Below are 21,457 nucleotides of genomic sequence, written 5' to 3'. Positions count from 1 at the left end.
TAACATTACAAAACAATGGCAAAAAGCCAGAGTGAAAAGCTATACTAGCATGACAAGTTATTAAATATGCCATTGTTGTAGTAGTACAATGTGCTAATGAATCAACGTGTAGTGCCACAACTACAATCCTCAAAATCAGAAGCGTGCTCAGTCGCTGAGTGCTAAAGACCTTCTTTACAGGAAGGGGAAACAAAACAAATTTTAATGCCAAAACAATGCAAAAAGGAAATATTTTAGTACAAATGTTAGTGAGAAATCCACCAGCGGTGATGCATAAAGCATTTTCAAAATAATGCTGAAAGGACCATCATTGCAAGGGCCAATTTTAACACTATAGTTTACCATTTAGCACTGTATACTATACCTTAACTTCAATTTTGCCACCATCTTTTGGTAGGTGTGCAGCTACAAACCAGTCACCTGAAACAGGGTTGGAAATATTTAAAAAAGTATTAGTCTGGACTGCAGACGTCAATGGAATAGTGAGGTTGAATGAAGGAAGAACAACTGTGTTTATTCCAAACTTGGTTTGTAACGGATTGATTACTGGAGGGGCGCCTGTCCGGAAATGGCTGTTGAAAAAAAATGTAAGTAAATTAGATCAAAAAAGTCTTGCAAGACATTACCAGAGACTATTTGTAGTTGACAACATTCTTTGACTAGTTAGAAAGCATAATTTAAAAAAAAACATTTTAAGCTGTATAGACAATTTCTAGACAGTTGCCTCAAATTAGACACCAATACAATTGCTAATTAAGTATATTGTGAATTATTTTCTTAATCTGCCCTTTGAAATGTTTTGGTTATATTTGGTGGTTACTGAACAATTTGGTCCTTTTAAAACTTTTTTCTAATATAAGTTTGTAAAAGCCCACATACACAGTAATATTAATATTTTGGCACTCTGGTCCTTTTCCTTTGGAGGCTTGCAAAATCCATTTCATCAGCACAGTATTTTCGGGCACTTGGAAGACAAACAGACGCACATTTCCATACCAGCTATACAAGGAAAGTTTTTGAGGAGCTTGAGAGTAATATTCAGATACGTAGGTTGGACCTGATAAAACAAAGTTAGCAGATTATATACCATGAGTGACTTAAACCATTTCAAAATGCACAGATATACAAGGCAACATTAATAAAATAAAAGGGTTTTTCAGTGAGAGGAGGAGGGGAAGATAATTAAAAGAAAATGCTTCTGTTCCTTCATGATTTAGAGCAAAGTGCTTCAGGGTTTTCCACCAGCAATGAACAAACATATTAAAAAAAATACACACATCTTGCATTAGGTAGAACACATATACACTCCTATTATATTCAGCAACAACGCAAACTGTTTCAATGAAAAACTTATTTGCACTACAGCTTATGGTGAAGTATTAATATTTATCATGGTTTTTTTTTTAAAAAAAGCAACTACTACAACATATAAATTAAGCTATAGCGCTCAGGAATAAAACAGAGACTGTCATACTTATTTTATGTAACGAGTGCACAATTGGATCCGAACATCTTTGGCAGCCATGAACCTTTTGGGATTACTTTACATTTACAGAAATTACTCTATAAACTGAAGGCAGATTTGAAGCTAGTTTGAATCAAACCGGGAAAACTGAGGCCAAAAGCACCAACACATCGGATGGATTCAAATGTACCCAGGATTGAAAGGCTGAAAGGGGGAGAAATGTTAATGTGAAAATGATGCTAGTGATGCAGAACTCTGAACCCTTGTGGAAATTAGCTATCAGAAGTTGCAGCAAAATAAATACTTGCCAAGAGGGGAAAAAACAAAAGAAAGTAAATCCAGCACAAGAGATGAATTGGGGATAGGGAACAGAGGGAATGCAGTAAGTCACTGGAGCATTGTAAAAGTAAATCACATTTTCTTTAACTTTCAGACAGCCTTAAGCTTTGCTCTCAGTTTCAGGGCCCCAACCTGCCTTGTAATACACTGCAGACTATATTATCCTAAACATGCACAAAATTCCAGAAGATCATACACAATATAGCTGCAGTGATATTTGCAATAAGGCAAGTGTCAGAAGAACCAGGTGCCTTTAACTTCTCATTCAATTCACAGAGTTGGACTATACTGAATATTTTCTCAATTCTTAAAAAAGTCAAGATTTCACACCTTATGGTGGTGGCTTCGCAGCAGATTAGTCATAAGATGGTGAAGAAAACAGGAATTTCATACCATCAAAAAAGGCAATTTGTATACATAGTATTATAAAATCAGACTGTTGGGGACTGGATGGTATTTTGGATTATAACACTATCTTTGAGCTGAAACTTATCTCAGGTCCACCTTTCCTTTCCTCTCCCCTCCCTTCCCAATGCCTATTAATGCTCATGGATCCAAGGCAGTTCCCACCCATGGGAGATTCTGCAGACCACTCACTAATCAGAAGCAAACTAATGGTCAAAAAGCGAATGACATACAATTACAAGTACAGTACCTTACTGCATTGCTGATTAGCCACATGTAGGTCCCATAAAATTCCTGTCCCACAATGTGATTGACTCTTAATTGTCCCCTGAAGTGAACGAGCAAGGCACTCAGATTTCCAGCATTTTCTGGTTTTATTCTAGAGATTTCCAGCATTTTCTGTTTTTATTCCAACATCATTCACACCCTATATTGACTAATGGTTTTCTAACTCCTGGCATTACCATTTCAATTTGGCCCATTATCCCTTTTGTCTCTCTAATCTCTCCTGTCTTCCACCCTATCACAGACCTTCCCTTTTGTTCTTTCTTCCCCTCCCCCTTGTTAAGAATGTGTTATTTCCAAACACTCTCCAATTCTGACGAAGGATCAGCGACCCGAAACGTTATCTCTGCTTTCTCTCCACAGATGCTGCCTGACCCGCTGAGATTGCCAGCATTTTCTGTTTTTATTCCAGATTCCAGCATTCACATTATTTTGCTCATGTTGTTTTGTTGTAGTAAGCTACTCAGTTGTGTCAAACTGCTCCAAATAATAAGAAAAAAAAATGGATGGACCACTCGGCTGCAACCCAGGTATCGAATTAGGTTACAGCTAAGGCACACTCATCCCAGTCGACCTTGCAAAGAGCCCTTCTCACTATCAGGGGACTGGAGCCAAATTTGGGAGAGCTGTCCTACAGACTAATCAACCAGGAACGTGACATGTATGATTCTAGGAATATAACTAATAGCCATTGTTCCAGAATCCTCCACCATCAACCCTGGGTATGTCCTGTCCCATCAAATGTTCCTGTAGGTCACCAATGACGCAACTGGACCAGCCACATAAATGCTGTGGCTACTCGAGCAGGTCAAGATGCTGGATATTCCACAGTGAGGGGCTCACCTCCTGACTCCTCAAAGGCACTGCGTCACCTAGAAGGAACAAATCAGGAGTGTGATGAATACTCCCCACTTGTCTGGATGGGTGCAACTGTAACACCCAAGAAGCTGGACACCATCCAGGACAAAACCGTCCACTGGATCAGCACCAGTTTGAACACCTACTCCCTCCAGTGGTATACCGTGGCAGTAAAAAGTACTATCTACAGGCTGAACTGCAGAAGTCACCAAAGCTTCTTCGGCAGCACCTCCCAAACCCATGACCTCCACCACCTAAAAAAGTCAAAGGCATGCAGGTGCATGGGAATACCATCAAAAAAAAGTATTTCACAACCTCAGGACATCTCATAAGAACATAAGAAATAAGAACAGGAGTAGGCCATATGGCCCCTCGAGCCTGCTCCACCATTCAATAAGATCATGGCTGATCTGATCATGGCCCTGCCCGCTCCCCATAACCCCATATCCCTTAAGAAACTGTCTATTTCTGTCAAATTTATTCAATGTTCCAGCTTCCATAGCTCTCTGAGGCAGCAAATTCCACAGATTTACAATCCACAAAAGAAATTTCTCCTCATCTGTTTTAAATGGGTGGCCCCTTATTCGAAGATCATGCCCTCTAGTTCTAGTCTCCCCCATCAGCAGAAACATCCTCTCTGCATCCACCTCGTCAAGCCCCCTCAATCTTATACGTTTTGGTAAGATCACCTCTCATTCTTTTGAATTCCAATGAGTAGAGGCCCAACCTACTCAACCTTTCCTCATAGGTCAACCCTCTCATCTCCAGAATCAACGTAGTGAACCTTCTCTGAATTGCCTCCAAAGCAAGTATATCCTTTCTTAATTATGAAACCCAAAACGGCATGCAGTATTCCAGGTATGGCCACTCAAGGTGTTTTACAGCCTAATAAGCACTTTTGGTGTCTAGTCATTGTTATAATGTAGGAAACTGGCAGCTAATTTACATCCTACAAACAACGCGATAGTGACCAGCTAATCTGCTGTTAGTGATGTTGATTGAGGGATAAATATTAGCCAGAAAACTGGGGATAACTCCCCTGCTCTTTTTCAAAATAGTGCCATGGGATCTTTTACGCCCACCCGAGAGCTCAGATTGGGCCTCGGTTTAATGTCTCATCCGAAAAACAGCACCTCCGACAGTGCAGCACTCCCTCAGCACTGCACTGGAGTGTCAACCTAGATTTATGTGCTCAAGTCTCTGGAGTGGGACTGGAACCTACAACCTTCTGACTCAGGTGAGCGTGACCAACTGAGGCATGGCTGATAGAAATAAACGGAAGTTGCTGCTGGCTTTCTGATTGCAGGTGACTACCAGAAGATTACAAAACCAACACAAAATAGAGCCATTACACTTAACAGCACTGTGGGGCCAAGTTTCGGCCTGAGTTGCTCCTGATTTTTTGGAGCAACTGGTTTCGAATGGAGTATCTTAGAAATTTGAATTCTCGGCATTTAGTTTGCTCCAGTTCTAGTCAGTTAGAACAGTTTCACTTTGGAACAGAACTTTTTTTTCCAAAAGGGGGCGTGTCCGGCCACTTACGCCTGTTTTCAAAGTTTAGGCAGTGAAAACTTACTCCAAACTAACTTAGAATGGAGTAAGTGAAGATTTTTGTACATTCGAAAAAACCTTGTCTACACTTTAGAAAATCTGGCGTAGGTTACAAATTAGGGAATGGGGGGGGGGTTTAAAGGGAAGTTTACAAACATTAAACACTTCAGTTTTACAAATAAAGAGCCATCATCAATAATAAATGATAAATACATCAATAAATCAACCAATAAATCAATTTTTAAAAATAAAAAATAAAAAAAATGTTTTAAATCAATAAATAAAACATTTTCTACTTAACGACTGCAGCACCGGGAGTCCTCCAACAGCGTGCTGGGACGGCCCCCCCAGTGTGTCTCTATCTCTGTCTGTCAGAGTCTGTTTCTGATAAGGGGGGGCGGCGGAGGGGAAGGGGAAGGGGGTAGGGGGGAGAGGAGGGGGGGGGGAAGAGGAGGAGGGGGTTACAGAGCAGGAGGGGGGGGAGAGAGGAGATGAAGGGAGAGAGGATGGAGGGAAGGAAGGGAGAGAGGATGGAGGGAAGGAAGGGAGAGAAGGAGGCTGAACGGCCGGGCCCAAGACTTCGGGCTGGATTTACAGGTAGGTGGCGTCGGGTCTCGGGGGGGCAGCAGAGTCGCGGAGGTCCCGGGGGGGGGGGGGGGGGGTAGAGAGTAATGAGGGGTGGAGAGAGAGAGAGAGAGAGAGAGAGAGAGAGAGAGAGAGAGAGAGAGAGAGAGAGAGAGAGAGAGAGAGAGAGAGAGAGAGAGAGAGAGTGTCCCCGGGGGGGGGAAATCGGGTTGCCAGGAGGGGTGGATGGGGAGCGGGGGTCGGGTCGGGTGGGAGCAGCCTTATTCATGCAGCCCCAGTGAGGCCATTCGGCCAGGGCTAGGGGCTGCGTGCTTCGGGGCCCTCCCATAGTTTTGGGCGCCTGGAGCTACTGCAAATGCGCGCCCACTGTAGCGCGCATGTGCAGAGGTCCCGGCACTGTTTTCAGCGCAGGGACCTGGCTCCGCCCCCTACAGCTCGTGCTGCGCCGCGCCCAGCTCCAGAGGACCTGCCGGGAGCCAGAGAATAGTTACGTATTTTTTAGGCACACTTTGTGGCGCGAAAAACAGGCATCCAGGTCCGGGCTGCGCCGTTTTAGGCACGGCCCGAAACTTGGGCCCTGTATTACTAAATATAATAGACTGCAGCTCCAATTCACGTACACAGTAGCATTGCTGCAAACAGGATGAGTGCTACCAACTAAGACAGCCGGCACAGTTCTCCCTATTACTCACTGACAGATCAGCTGTCACTGAACAGATTTTTCCTGGAGCGTGACGAAGATTTCCCCATTGCTTGTTGGAATAACCATATTCCAAAACAGCATATTCTCCAGCTCACTGAGCAATACAAGATTATTCACCAATTACATTTAAAAATAAAGAACTCACTTCAAGGCAGTAATCTAGTCTCAGGATTCAGATAGTACTCAAGTTTCAGTGTGCATAACAGCATTGAGTTACACACTTGCGATGAACTATCAAACCATATTCTTTATACATGTGACTTTCAGCGAAATGCTTCATTCAGTTCCGACACTTTCCAACCGCCTGTCTGAAATCAAGAGCCCTTTTGTTCTCTCCTCCCCTTGCTTGCACCTTTACTTGTACTTGTTTAAAACCAGTTACATCTGTAACATTTTCCAGTTCAGATCTGAAACGTTAACCCTGTTTTTCTCTCTCCACAGATGCTGCCTGACCTGTTAAGTATTTTCTGTTTATATTCCTCTACTCTCAACCCTTCCCAGTCCTTACAAATTCTGCTAGCTCCGTCTTTCCTCAAGTCCCTCTGCTTTCCAACCTTCCTGTGTTCTTTTAAAAGGCCTCCTTAAAAACCCTTCTCCAAAACCTTTTCATCTCCGTGAATTCTCAATTTTTGCCTCACTCACCCTGATTTTTTGTGTCTGCCGTGCAATGCATTCAGACATCTTCCTGTGCAACTTGATATAAATGCAAGTTGTGGATGGTTCGCACAAGCTCGCTTTGAGCTTTAGTTGACAATTTCATCACATGTCCTAAAGCACATCAAGTTAATCTTGTTCAACAACTTGTATTTATACAGTGCCTTCAACTATACATTCAAGGACTTTGGAGAGAAAAGGGAGGTTGGAGATGGGGCGGTAGTTTGCAAGGGCGGAGGGTCAAGGGTTCTGTTTTTGAGGAGAGGGGTGATAGCGGCAGATTTGAAGGAGAGGGGGATAGTACCTGAGGAGAGAACACCGTTATCAGCTAACATGGGTGCCAGAAAAAGAAGTTGGCTGGTCAGCAGTTTGGTGGGAATAGGATAGAGGGAGCTGGAAATGGATCTCATGGACAAGTTCATGGTCATGAGAGGAGATCGGAGAGAAACTGAAGAAAGATGTGAGTTCAGGGCTAGGGCATGGGGAACCTTGGAAGAAGTTTGGCCCAGTGGACTCGGGGAAGGAAGGGAAGTGGCAGAGGCAGCTGAATGGATGGTCTCAATCTTAGAGACAAAAGGAGTCCATGAGCTCTTCACACTTGTTATCAGAGGTGAGGGTAGAGGAGACAGCAGAGAGGGGTTTATGAAACTGAGTGGAGAATAGAAGCCAGAGTATTATCTTTGCATTCCAGAATGATTCTGGAATGGTGAGCAATTTTGGCAGATGGGAGCAGCACCTGATAGTACTTTGTGATCCAGCCAGATCTGGCGGTGAATTGCTAAACTAGTTTCCGCCATATCCATTCAAGTCTGCATTCCCTGGACTTAAGGGAGTGAAGTTGAGGGCCATACCAGGGGCAACGGCCAGAGTGAGAGAGAGCAATTGTTTTAAAAGGGACTAGGGCATCAAAGGTGGTAGGTGAGGGTGTGGTTGAGCAGATCGGTAGCTGCAGAAATGTTGTGGTGAATGGAGGGCCAAAGGCTGAACAGCTGGGATTTCATAAGTGCACTTGTGAGAGTGTTCAGAGAGAGTTTTTTTCCCAGGGGCATACACAGAAGAAATTTGGGTTCGGGTGAGGAGGGGGATTGGGTGGAGAGGGATACGAGGAAGTGGTCAGAGATGGCCTTACCTGCCACTGATAGGATGGGATTAGCGAGACCATGAGAGTTGGCAAGGTCAAGCGGGTAGCCGTGAATATGGGTTGGGACGTTTACCCGGGGGGAGAGATGAAGGAGAACTCAGAGGAGAGAGAGCATGATGAACTGAGATGGAGGTTGAAATCACCGAGGATGAGAAGGCATCAGTACAGAGGCTGAGGGAGGAAAGCAGTGAATATATATTGGTTAAAAAAAAAATGATGGTACTTGGTTGGGCAGTACAGAAGGAGAATTTTAAAGGTGGTGAGAGGGGTGGAATAAGATGAGAGGCTCAAAGGAGGGGAAAGTGCTGGAGGAGTAGGGGGACAGACCAAGGTGTGATTTGGTGATGAGAGCCACACCACCACCAAAGCGGTCTGAATGGGGCAAGTGGTGAAAGGTATAGCCAGACGAGGAGGCTTCATTCTTCATTTAAGGGTAAGGTGTCATCACCCCTCAACCAAGTTTCCGTCAGGGCCATGATGTCGATGCAATCATCCACGATGAGCTCATGGATGGGAAGGGCCTTGTTCACAAGTGAACGGACATTTGAGAGGGAGTTGCAGAGGTCAGCGATGGTTGATCCACTGCCAGCATCCACAGGGTCAGCACTGGGAGGGGTGAGCTAGACAGGGAGGAGATTGGCAAGATTAGTCCCCAGTAGGCACGTCGGGCAGGAAGGTAGGCAAGAAAGTAGGATGGGACAGTTGGGGGCAGGATAAATAGCTTCATCCATTTGAAAGTCAATTATACCAAACATTCAGAAAGCATGAGCTTCAAACCAAGTCATCAAATAACTCCTTAAAAACAGAAAACACTAAACTGACCTTAATCCTCTAAATTCCAGCCTAAGACACTCAGAACAGATAAAGAACCATATCTGACCTCAATGCACATCACTCCACTGCCATAATGATAAGTACCCCATATTTTAGACAGAAAACATCCGACATGTCAGTCACATCTCAAAGCATCACAAAAAGTATATTTCATACTTTCATTTGGATCAAATATATTCATAAACCTGCAGAAAAAAAAATTCACAACTGAACTGGTAACTAGCCTATGTAACACCTTAACTGACCACATTTCCTGAGCATTAATTAGTCTCAGCATGTGCCTATGTATAGAATGACCCCACAGGGAACAGATTGAAGATTTATGCTCTTTGATCTGAAAGGGACAGACCCAATTATACACAGCTGTTCCCAAGTAGCAAACAGCTTTCTTCAAGGCAATTCCTTAACACCTATCAGGAGAGGATCCAAGCGAAAACACTCAATAAATCATATATAGTGCATTACATTATATAATGCCTCGTCAATTGAATACGAGGGACCGCCTATGATGATGATGATACCTTTGTCATTATAAAACACCATATCCTGCAACACAACAGAAGCAATGCACTACTGATATATAAATATTCACAGCAAGGTTTGGTGGTTTACCAAAATAGTCATCCATCACAATCAATATGACTCCCTTGTGGTATTTACTGAATTATGTAGCCAACATTGCTCAGATTATTTTCATTAATTACTTGTCCCAAACATTTATCCTTTGCAGTATTTACAGCACTCTAATTGTTGTTTAACTTTCATACCTCACCAGCCGAGTAGATCAAAATATAAAAGCCATCAATGGGCAGACTACGACAGATGACATTTAATGCAAAGAAGTGTGAAGTAATACATTTTGGATGAGGAGAGGCAATAAACTAAATGGTTCAATTATAAAAGGAGATGCAGGAAGAGAGAGACCTGGGGGTTCACATACACAAATCTTTGAAGGTGGCAGGACATGTCAATTAGTTTGTTAAGAGTATACAGGATCCTTGGCTTTATAAATAGAGTCATAGAATATAAAAGCCACAAAGATATGGTAAAACCATTATAAATCACTGGTTATGCCCCAGCTGAAGTGTCCAATTCCAGGCACCACACTTTAGAAAGGATGTCAGTCCCTTGGAGAGGGTGCAGAGGAGATGTACTGGAATGGTACAAGAGATGAAGGACTTCAGTTATGTGGAGAAATTAGAGAAGCTAGGATTATTCTCCTTTGAGCAGAGGTTAAGGGGAGATTTAATGGCCCGGCTTATAAGGGGCCTACGACCACGTATACTGCCATTAGTGCCCCGCAAGTCCCGGGTTTCCACATGTGATGCATGTGCACGAAAATGCGGAACTTGCAATCTGTCAATTATCAGCTTGACAGATCGTATGAATCCGAAGGAAATGGACATTCACTGGCGCAGAGTTAGGCTATCTACCCAACTACTGCCCAGCGAATGCCCACTGGCAGGAAGGCCAGTAACCCAAGGACACACAGATTTAACGTAATTGACAAAAGAACCAGGAGCAGAATGCACTGCCTAAAAGGGTGATGGATAGCAACTTTCAAAAGGGAATTGGATACAACTTGAAAACAAAAAACATTTTTCGGAAGAACAGGGGAGTGAGACTAATTGGATAGCTCTTATAAAAAGTCGGCACAGGTTCGATGAGCCAAATGGCCTGCTTCTGTGCTGTTTGATTCTACGAATCCATTTTTTTTTTACATTATACATTTATCCAAGAAGTCAATGTAGTACCATATTAAGATAGCATAGAGCTTTGCTATTTAAAAACTATCACCATGCATGACAATTTGTATTATATAGCATAATTAATGTAGTAAAACATCCCAAGGCGCTTCATAGGAGCATAATCAGACAGAAATTTGACACCAAGTCAAAGGAGAAGACATTAGGTGTGGTCAAAGAGGTTGGTTTTAAGCAAAATCTTAAAGAAGAGAGGTGGAGAGTCGGCGAGGTTTGTGGAGGGAATTCCTGCGCTTGGCCACCAATGGTGGGGCGAAGAAAGTGGGGGATAGACAAGAAGCTAGAGTTGGAGAAAAGCAGAGTTCCGAGGGTTGTAGGGCTGGAGAAGGTTACAGAGATAGGGAGGATGAAGTGATGATGGAATTTGAATAGGATGAGAATTTTAAAATCAGGCGTTGATGGACTGGGAGACAGTGTGGGTCAGTGAGCACAGGAGTGATGGGTGAACGGGACTTGGCATTGAGTTAGTACAAGGACAGCAGAGTTTTGGATGAGTTTATGAGGGTGTAAGATGAGAGGCAGGCCAGGAGAGCATTAGAATAATCAAGGATCGGAGTGCAAAATTGAAAAGGTAGAAAACCACTTAGCCTAATGAGACAGGAATTTTCATTAGTCTAAATGGACCGTTTTATCAGTCACCACTTATTTTAAAGTTATATATCCATATATTAGTACGCCAAGGGCATTTAGACGGTCACTGATTGCCACGTCACAGCGCCACAAAGTGCTGGTGTAACGAGATGTCGAGGTAGCCCCAGGGGGGGATTCACCTTACACCGCCTGACATTGCAGGAAGCACCATCCCAAAGTGGGGTCAAACTGGGGCCAGCCGGGCACTTGGAGCAGCTGAATGCAGAAATGTTTACCAAATAAGTTTGAGAGAGAGGAATGAAAAGACCGAGCGACATTACCCGCACCACACACACACATAAACAGGACAATCGCGGCTCACGCAGCTCCCGTGTTTACACAGGCCGCCCGCCCCGTCCCTTACCAACGGTCCGTGCCCAACCGCACTCCACCACAAGGACCAGCACATTCAGGCACCAGCACAGCTCCCGCGGCAGGAGCAGCACCATTGCTGTCGGAGTGTCACTGGGGCCCGAGCTTGGCTTTACCACATCACCGCTCTTCCGTCCCGCACTCTCTCTCTCTCTCTCTCTCGTCTTCCCAGTCTCCCGTGACGCAGCGGTGCTGTGACGCAATGAAGGCGAAACGTCACCACGCAGCGGTGCTGTGTGACGCAAGGAAGGCGAAACGTCAACACGCAGTCGCACCCACCTGAGATTTGTTTGCACACCTGCAGCAGGGATGTGGAGACGTGTTTACTCTGGATTAGGCTTCCAGGTCATCATCATAGGCAGTCCCTCGAATCGAGAATGACTTGCTTCCACTTCAATAAGTTCACAGGTGTTTCAATGAAGGACCTGATGTTCCAGATCCCGAACTACATCTTGAAGGGTGGAAGATGCCTGTGCGTGGATTTTTTTAAGGTGTGGTGGCCGTTGCACACCAGCAACCACACGGACTTGACAGAGCTAGGCCTTGGTCCAGTGGCAAGGGTTATCCAAGACGACTGGAGACTAGCTCTGTTGCACGGACCTAGCGCGTGCGCGCGCACACATATCGCAGTGTGGGCTGGCCCATGCTGCCCCTGGGCCCGCGCCTCTTCTGGGCCCCGATTAGTAATCTCCCACCCTCCAAGTAATAAGTGACGTCCCTATTCTTCCTACTAAAATGTAATACCTCACATTTATCTGTGTTGAACTTCATTTGCCAATTATATGCCCATTCTGCAAGTTTATTAATGTCCTGTAATTGGTTGCCGTTCTCCTCGGTATTGACTATTGCCCCTAATTTGGTGCAATCGTTAATATAAATTGTGAACAACAGTGGTCTCTGTAGTGTATATAGGCACCTTTAGTAATGACTCCAAGAGGCCGTGTATGGTACTTAAACTGTGCAGACCTGCAGTCCTTTATTAGCAGCTCCTGAGTGCAGACAACAAGTTGTGTGTTCCTTTTTATACTGGGTTACCTGCAGTGTGCAGGTAACCCTTAGGTCTCCAGCAGCAGCACCCTCTGGTGTACAGGCAAGGTGTGTACAGTGTAAGGGTACATTTAGTGTTGCATAACAGTGTTACAGACATCACACAATAAACAGGCATGAATACACAACAACACTCCCCCCCCCCCTAAGCATTTTTCATATCCTTATTGTCATGCCCAGGGGAGGTGATCAGTGGTGAGCTATGGGAGGTTGTGGTGAGGTTTATGTGGTTCCAAGATGTGACCCCTGTGCTTGAGGCTGGCCTCGAACGTTTCCCCTCCCTCACACACAGACAATGTGGGTGTTACTGTTGTGGGGTCCCTCGGGGGGGGGGGGGGGTATCCACAGCAGCAGTGGGTAGTTGTGGGCAGGGCCACAAGACTGGGTGGGCTCCTTGTCCACCAATTGGGATGAGGGTCAGGTCATCCCAGGGTTTGCCAGGGAAGCTGGAGGATATTGGCCTCATGCTCCTGGTGTTGGCCCTGGTGGCCAGGGGTTGTAGGGCTGATCTGGTGCAGGTTGCCATTGGTGGTGGCTGGGCTGCCCATTGACCACTGTCCCTGTAGTGGGTCTGCTCCCACTGACTGTGTGTATCCTGCAATGGGCATCACATTCGTTTCAAAGGTCCAGGCTACATGGTCAGGTAGCCTGCTGGACCTGGGGGTCTCCCACTGGGGGATTCCATTGGCATCAGCATGGTCCCTGTAGGACCCAATGTCCTTTGGCAGTGTCCTACTAGTATACATAACACCTTGGCTCTGATCACACATATTCGAGCCTGCATTATACATTCTAGCATTTGCATCACTTTTGGATGTCCTGGTTTCAACAGACATGGTTACATTAGGCATTTCACATTCTTTATCATTATTGTTAAGCATAATAAATGTGTTCTTAACCTTACTGATACCTGCATTCATCTCATTAGTCACATTAGTTAAACCAGCATCACAATTCAAGGTTGCATTGCATATATTTTCATACTTGCACCCTTTAATTGCATCTTTAGCTTTAAAGTCCATGTACTCAAATAGTTGAAACTTCCCCTTTAAATTTTTTTGATTACCGGTCTCCTTTAAGGGAGCCTTCAAATCCGATTGGCCGCTCAATGTCACATGATGCTCCTCCATGTTCACACGTGGCATGGCGGAGGCCATTTTGATTACAGGTTCTGCTGCTTGTGGTGCTGCAGCCATTTTCTGGTCTTGCTGCAGGTAGGCTGTGTTGCTTTTTCCTTCCACAGGTTCGATCTTGGATGTTGGGAATCCATTTCTTTCTTCGATGTTTACCTCTTGGAATGCTGCTCCCGTCCAGAAAGTGGAGTTTGGATCCTCGGTCTCGGAGATTTTGCCGGGGTGCTGTGGGCAGTTGAGCTGGACAGTGGAATCTCCGGATGCTGCAATGGATCCATGTTCAAGGTCGATTGCCGGAGCCCGGAGGCCTGGGAGCAGCTTTGCTTGGACAGGCTGCCGTTGTGTTCGATTGGCGGGATTCATCCAAAGTTCTTCAAAGGTCGCTTGGCTCATCACAGACTGGCTCGCCCCTGTGTCGCTCTCCATAGAAACTGGGACCCCGTCGACGTCTGCTTTCATCGCCCACGGAGAACTTTCGGTGGAACAGGTATGAGTTTCATACTCTTCTTCCAGGGGTTGAGCAACTTCACCTTCCTCTGTGTCAGAGCCCCGGTGATCAGCCAACTCATCAGAGATGCGATGAGTAAAGCCTTTTCTGCACATCCTTTGAAGGTGCCTTTTCTCTTTGCATGCATAGTCTTTGTAGCGGCACTGGTGGGCCCTGTGGTTTCCTCCACAACGCCAGCACGGGGCTAGCCAGTTTGCCCCATGTGGCAGACTCATGGTTGCAGGACTTGGGGCAGCGTTTCTGCCTTTAGAAGTATCAATGCGGTGCACTGCTCTCATCAGTTTAGAGTCCCTTAGTGCTTCATTTAGGTGGTCGCCTAAGTCGCACGGTGTAGCCAGTCTCCTTAAATGTTCCAAACTTTCTACAAGAGCTTCCCAATCTTCCCCATCGGTAAATTGCTGAAAGTTGCTGAGATTCAACATGTTGAGCGTGTGGTTCGTGACCTCATATTCCCGTCGCAAGTTGTAGTATATGTAGGCACCTTTAGTAATGACTCCACGAGGCAGGGTATGATACTTAAACTGTGCAGACCTGCAGTCCTTTATTAGCAGCTCCTGAGTACAGACAACAAGCTGTGTGTTCCTTTTTATGCTGGGTTACCTGCAGTGTGCAGGTAACCCTTAGGACTCCAGCAACAGCACCCTCTGATGTACAGGCAATGTGTGTACAGTGTAAGGGTACATTTAGTGTTAGTTGTTACAGACATCACACAGTAAACAGGCATGCATACACAACAGTCTCAGCACTGATCCTTGTGGAACACTACTTCCCACCTTCTGCCACTGTGAATAGCTACCCTTTATCCCTACTCTCTGCTTTCTATCTTGAAGCCAGCTAGCTATCCACTCTGCTACTTGTCCCCTGACTCCGCATTCTCCGACCTTCTTCATCCGTCTATTATGAGGTACCTTATCGAAGGCACTTTGAAAATCTAGATAAATAACATCTACTGCATTACCATTGTCTACTCTCTCTGTTACCTTTTCAAAAAATTCAATGAGGTTGGACAAGCAAGACTTTCCCTTTTGAAATCCATGCTGACTTTATTATTATATTTTTGGTTTCTAGATTTTCTTCTATTTCCTTCTTTAGTAGGGATTCCATTATTTTTCTTACCACCGATGTTAAGCTGACCGATCTAGACATGTTCTATTCCCCTTCTTAAATATAGGTATTACATTAGCTATCCGCCAGTTCTTTGGCACTACACTGTTTTCTAACAAATTATTAAATATGTGTAGTAATGCCTCTGCTATCTCTTCCCTATATTCTTTTAAAATGCGTGGATGCAATCCATCAGGACCAGAAGTTTTATCCTCTTTGAGTTTGATTAGTTTATTTAATATATCCCCTCTTTTTTATTTTAAATGTACTTATCTCATTACTAATCTCATCATCCAATGTTACGTCCACCTGTCCTATCTCCCTGGTAAATACCGAAGCAAAATAATCATTTAATAGTTCTGTCATCTCCCTATCATTACCTAGTTTCTCTTTTATGAATAAAAGAAAATTCTTGCATTTATATACAAATGCACAAACTTTATATGGTGCCTTTCACATGCTCAGGAGATCCCAAAGTGCCAATAAGAAAGACTTACATTTATATAGCGCGTTTCACAACCTCGGGAAGTTCCGAAGTGCTTTACAGCCAATTAAATACTTTTGAAATGTAGTCATTGTTGTAATGCCAGAAATGTGGCAGCTACTTTGCCACAGCAAGCTCCCACAAATAGCAACTAGACAATGATCAATTAATCTGTTTGAGTCATTTGGTTGAGGGATAAATATTGGCCAGGGAAATCTCCTCCCCTGCCCATCTTCAAAATAATGTCATGTGATCTGCTATGTGCACCCAAAGAGGCAAACGGAGACTTGGTCTAATGTCTCAACCAAAAGGTAGCATGTCCAATAATACAGCACTCCTTCAGTACTGCACTGAAGCACCAGCCCAGAACATACATTCAATTCTGAGGATGGGACTTCAACCCTCAGCCTTTTGACTCAGAGACAAGCGTGGTGCCATTGAGCCAAACTGACACAGGATAAGGGAGCAATTACTGCGAGGTCACATACCTGAAATATTAACTCTGCTTCTCTCGCTCTCTACAGATGCTGCCTGATCTGTTGAGTATTTCCAGCATTTTTTTTGTTTTTATTTTTATATATAAATATATATATATAAATACAGATAAAAGGAAAGTTTTGAATGTGACATAACTGGAAGTGCATATCAGCTTCCACCAGTGGACTTAAGCATTTGCAGCATTTTCTGATTTAAAAAGAAAATATCTATTTGAATCAGACTAAGCTTTATCCTGCAGAGCATTTTCAACTAAAGTTGGGAGGTTTTAGGCAATCATTGTTAAGCAAACCACAGCTGTACCTAGATTGGTAATGTGTTAGGTATAAACTTCAAAAGCACAAAATCTAAATCAGAACTCAATGTCCTGCTACCTATTGTAAACTATTATCTAATCCTTTAAATATTAAGAAATCATCTTGCTTCTAACTTTGATTTTTTTTTTTACTTCGTAATTTCTCTAGAGTTGTATTGAGCCCCTTTGTATGTAATGAATTCATTTGTAGCAAACTCACTATTCTTCATGATGCCTGTTGACCTGGCCCACTGAGTTGTGACTTCACTTAATTAATTTTAGGACTGCCCACTGGCCCAGCCTTCTCTGCTCCAAATTCCATGGGTGCCTGGCAACCCAACCTGTTCAGGATAGTTTTTCTTTAATTCATTATTTGTCTGTTAACCCAGCCCATCCACTCCACTCTAACTTCTTTTCTTCTTTGAGTGCAGCAGCAGGTCAGAGTGCAAAGGTAAGAGTTTGGTAAGTGGGAGAGTTCGGGCAAGTGGGAGCGGGAGGTGTTGCTTTGTCTTGTTTTCCCCACAAGTGCTGACTCCCCAACCTGGGAGGAAAAGAAAATGAAGTGTGACGTCACAGCCAAGAGGGTAAGTTGATTGGTGAGTAGTTTTTCTTTTTTCCTTATCTTGTCAGTAAGAAACCTTTGGCATTGTTGCCACATTAGGTTATTTTAAGGGCTAAGTCATGGCAGGAGAGCCCAGACCCATGTCATGCTCCTCCTGTGCCATGATGACTATGTGTGCAGGAGGTGTATCCAGCTGCAGCTCCTGTTAGACCGCATGACGGCCCTGGAGCTGTGGATGGATTCACTCTGGAGCATGCGCAATGCTGAGGAAGTCGTTGATAGCATGTTCAGTGAGTTGGTCACACCGCACGTAAAGGTTACAAAGGCAGATAGGGGATGGGTGACCATCAGGCAGAACAGGAGTAGGAAGGTAGTGCAGGAGTCTCCTGCGGTCATCTCCCTCCAAAACAGATATACCGCTTTGGATATTGTTGGGGGAGATGGCTCACCAAGGGAAGGCAGCAGCTGCCAAGTTCATGGCACCGTGAGTGGCTCTGCTGCAATGGATGGCAGGAAAAAGAGTGAAAGGGCTATAGTGATAGGGGATTCTATTGTAAGGGGGATAGATAGGTGTTTCTGCGGTCGCAACCGAGACTCCAGGATGGTATGTTGCCTCCCTGGTGCAAGGATCAAGGATGTCTCGGAGCGGCTGCAGGACATTCTGGAGGGGGAGGGTGAACAGCCAGTTGCTGTGGTGCATATAGGTACCAACCATATAGGTAAAAAGCGGGATGAGGTCCTACAAGCTGAATTTAGGGAGCTAGGAGTTAAATTAAAAAGTAGGACCTCAAAGGTAGTAATCTCAGGATTGCTACCAGTGCCACGTGCTAGTCAGAGTAGAAATAGCAGGATTGCTAAGATGAATACGTGGCTTGAGGAGTGGTGCAAGAGGGAGGGATTCAAATTCCTGGGACATTGGAACCGGTTCTGGGGGAGGTGGGACCAGTACAAACCGCACGGTCCGCACCTGGGCAGGACTGGAACCAATGTCCTGGGGGAAGTGTTTGCTAGTGCTGTTGGGGAGGGGTTAAACTAATATGGCAGGGGGATGGGAACCTATGCAGGGAGACAGAAGGAAATAAAATGGGGGCAGAAGCAAAAGATAGAAAGGAGAATAGTAAAAGTGGAGGTCAGAGAAATCCAAGGCAAAAATCAAAAAGGGCCACATTATAGCAAAATTCTAAAGGGACAAAGAGTGTTAAAAGGACAAGCCTGAAGGCTCTGTGCCTCAATGCGAGGCGTATTCGTAATAAGGTGGATGAATTAACTGCGCAGACAGCTATTAATGAATATGATATAATTGGGATTACGGAGACATGGCTCCAGGGTGACCAAGACTGGGAACTCAACATCCAGTGGTATTCAACATTCAGGAAGGATAGACAGAAAGGAAAAGAACTAGCATTGCTGGTTAAAGAGGAAATTAACACAATAGTAAGAAAGGAAATGAGCTTGAATGATGTGGAATCTGTATGGGTAGAGCTGCGGAATACCAAAGGGCAGAAAACGCTAGTGGGAGTTGTGTACAGACCACCAAACAGTAGTACTGAGGTTGGGGATGGCATCAAACAAGAAATTAGGAATGCGTGCAATAAAGGTACAGCAGTTATCATGGGCGACTTTAATCTACATTTTGATTGGGTTAACCAAGTTGGTAGCAATGCGGTGGAGGAGGATTACCTGGAGTTTATTAGGGATGGCTTTCTGGACCAATATGTCGAGGAACCAACTAGAGAGCTGGCCATCCTAGACTGGGTGTTGTGTAATGAGAGAAGACTAATTAGCAATCTTGTTGTGCGAGGTTCCCTGGTGAAGAGTGACCATAATATGGTAGAATTCTTTATTAAAATGGAGAGTGACGGTGTTAATTCAGAGACTAGGGTCCTGAACTTAAGGAAAGGTAACTTCGATGGTATGAGATGTGAATTGGCTAGGATAGACTGCAAATGATACTTAAAGGGTTGACAATGGATAAGCAATGGCAGACATTTATAGATTACATGGATGAACTTCAACAATTGTACATCTCTGTCCGGAGGTAGCTCAACCATGGCAACAAGGGAAATTAGGGGTAGTGTTAAAGCCAAGGAAAAAGCATATAAATTGGCGAGAAAAAGCAGCAAACCTGAGGACTGGGAGAAATTTAGAATTCAGCAGAGGAGGACAAAGGGTCTAATTAGGAGGGGGAAAATAAAGTATGAGAGGAAGCTTGCAGGGAACATAAAAACTGACTGCAAAAGCTTCTATAGATATGTGAAGAGAAAAAGATTAGTGAAGACCAATGTAGGTCCTTTGCAGACAGAATAAAGTGAATTTATAATGGGGAACAAAGAAATGGCAGACCAATTGAACAAATACTTTGGATCTGTCTTCACGAAGGAAGACACAAATAACCTCCGGAAATACTAGGGGTTCGAGGGTCTAGCGAAAAGGAGGAACTGAAGGAAATCCTTATTAGTCAGGAAATTGTGTTAGGGAAATTGATGGGATTGAAGGCCGATAAATCCTCAGGGCCTGATAGGCTGCATCCCAGAGTACTTAAGGAAGTGGCCTAGAAATAGTGGATGCATTGATGATCATTTTCCAATATTCTATTGACTCTGGATCAGTTCCTATGGACTGGAGGGTAGCTAATGCAACACCACTTTTTAAAAAAGGAGGGAGAGAGAAAACGGGGAATTATAGACCGGTTAGCCTGACATTGGTGGTGGGGAAAATGTTGGAATCAATTATTAAAGATGAAATAGCGCATTTGGAAAGCAGTGACAGGATCAGTCCAAGTCAGCATGAATTTATGAAAGGGAAATCATGCTTCACAAATCTTCTAGAATTTTTTGAGGATGTAACTAGTAGTTTGGACAAGGGAGATCCAGTGGATGTGGTGTATTTGGACTTTCAAAAGGCTTTTGATAAGGTCCCACACAAGAGATTAGTGTGCAAAATGAAAGCACATGGTATTGGGGGTAATGTATTGATGTGGATAGAGAACTGGTTGACAGACAGGAAGCAGAGAGTCGGGATAAACGGGTCCTTTTCAGAATGGCAGGCAGTGACTAGTGGTGTGCCGCAGGGTTCAGTGCTGGGACCCCAGCTATTTACAATATACATCAATGATTTAGATGAAGGAATTGAATGTAATATCTCCAAGTTTGCAGATGACACTAAGCCGGGTGGAGCTGTGAGGAGGATAGAAACATAGAAACATAGAAATTTACAGCGCAGAAGGAGGCCATTCCGGCCCATCGTGTCTGCGCCGGCTGACAAAGAGCCACACGGCCTTTGGTCAGCAGCCCTAAAAGTTACATATAAACAATGACGGAAAGGCAAAAAGCACCTAGCCCGACCAATCCGCCTCACCACAACTGTGACACCCCTTATACTAAAACATTCTACACTCCACCCCAACCGGAGCCATGTGATCTCCTGGGAGAGACAAAAACCAGATAAAAACCCAGGCCAATTTAGGGAGAAAAAATCAGGGAAAATTCCTTTCCGACCCATCCAGGCAATCGAAACTAGTCCATGAGATCACCCTGGCCGTATTCTATTCCCTGCAGTACTTACCATTATATTTGCTCCGTCCAACAAAAGGTCATCTAGTCTAATCCCAATTACCAGCTCTAGGTCTGTAACCCTGCAGGCTGCTGCACTTTTAAATGCCCATCCAACCATCACTTAAAAGGGGTGAGGGTTTCTGCATCCACCACTCTTCCAGGCAGCGAGTTCCAGATCCCCACAACCCTCTGCATAAAGAAGCCCCCCCCTCAAATCCCCTCTAAATCTTCCACCAACCACCTTAAATCTATACCCCCTCGTAATAGACCCCTCCACCAATGGAAATAGACCCTTACTATCCACTATGTCCAGGCCCTTCAATATTTTGTACACCTCAATGAGGTCTCCTCTCAACCTCCTCTGTTCCAATGAGAACAAACCCAGCCTATCCAATCTATCCTCATAACTAAGATTCTCCATTCCAGGAAGCATCCTAGTAAATCTCCTCTGCACCCTCTCTAATGCAATCACGTCCTTCCTATAATACGGCGACCAGAACTGCACAAAATACTCCAGCTGTGGCCTAACCAAAGTATTATACAATTTAAGCATAACCTCCTTGCTCCTATATTCTATGCCTCAGCCAATAAAGGCAAGCATTCCCTCTGCCTTCTTAACCACCTTATCCACCTGGCCTGCTACTTTTAGGGATCTGTGGACAAGCATTCCAAGGTCCCTTTGTTCATCTA

At 44.4% G+C, this 21,457-nt stretch overlaps 1 protein-coding gene across 1 annotated transcript in view; it reads right to left on the bottom strand.

Moving 5' to 3' along the window:
* Positions 1–11,758, bottom strand: part of pgap6 (post-glycosylphosphatidylinositol attachment to proteins 6) — a 33,694-nt gene extending 21,936 nt beyond the window's left edge. The window contains exons 1-3 of the mRNA XM_070900902.1: positions 11,578–11,758; positions 880–1,057; positions 365–572 (exon numbers count right to left, since the gene is read on the bottom strand). Coding sequence (XP_070757003.1) covers positions 365–572; positions 880–1,057; positions 11,578–11,662 — 471 coding nt within the window. The 5' untranslated portion in view covers positions 11,663–11,758. The remainder of the gene's footprint in view (positions 1–364; positions 573–879; positions 1,058–11,577) is intronic.
* Between the last annotated feature and the right edge of the window lie 9,699 nt (positions 11,759–21,457).

Source organism: Pristiophorus japonicus, chromosome 15, assembly GCF_044704955.1.
Source record: "Pristiophorus japonicus isolate sPriJap1 chromosome 15, sPriJap1.hap1, whole genome shotgun sequence".
NCBI classification, from domain to species: Eukaryota; Metazoa; Chordata; class Chondrichthyes; family Pristiophoridae; genus Pristiophorus; species Pristiophorus japonicus.
This window is presented reverse-complemented; position numbering and strand designations above follow the sequence as displayed.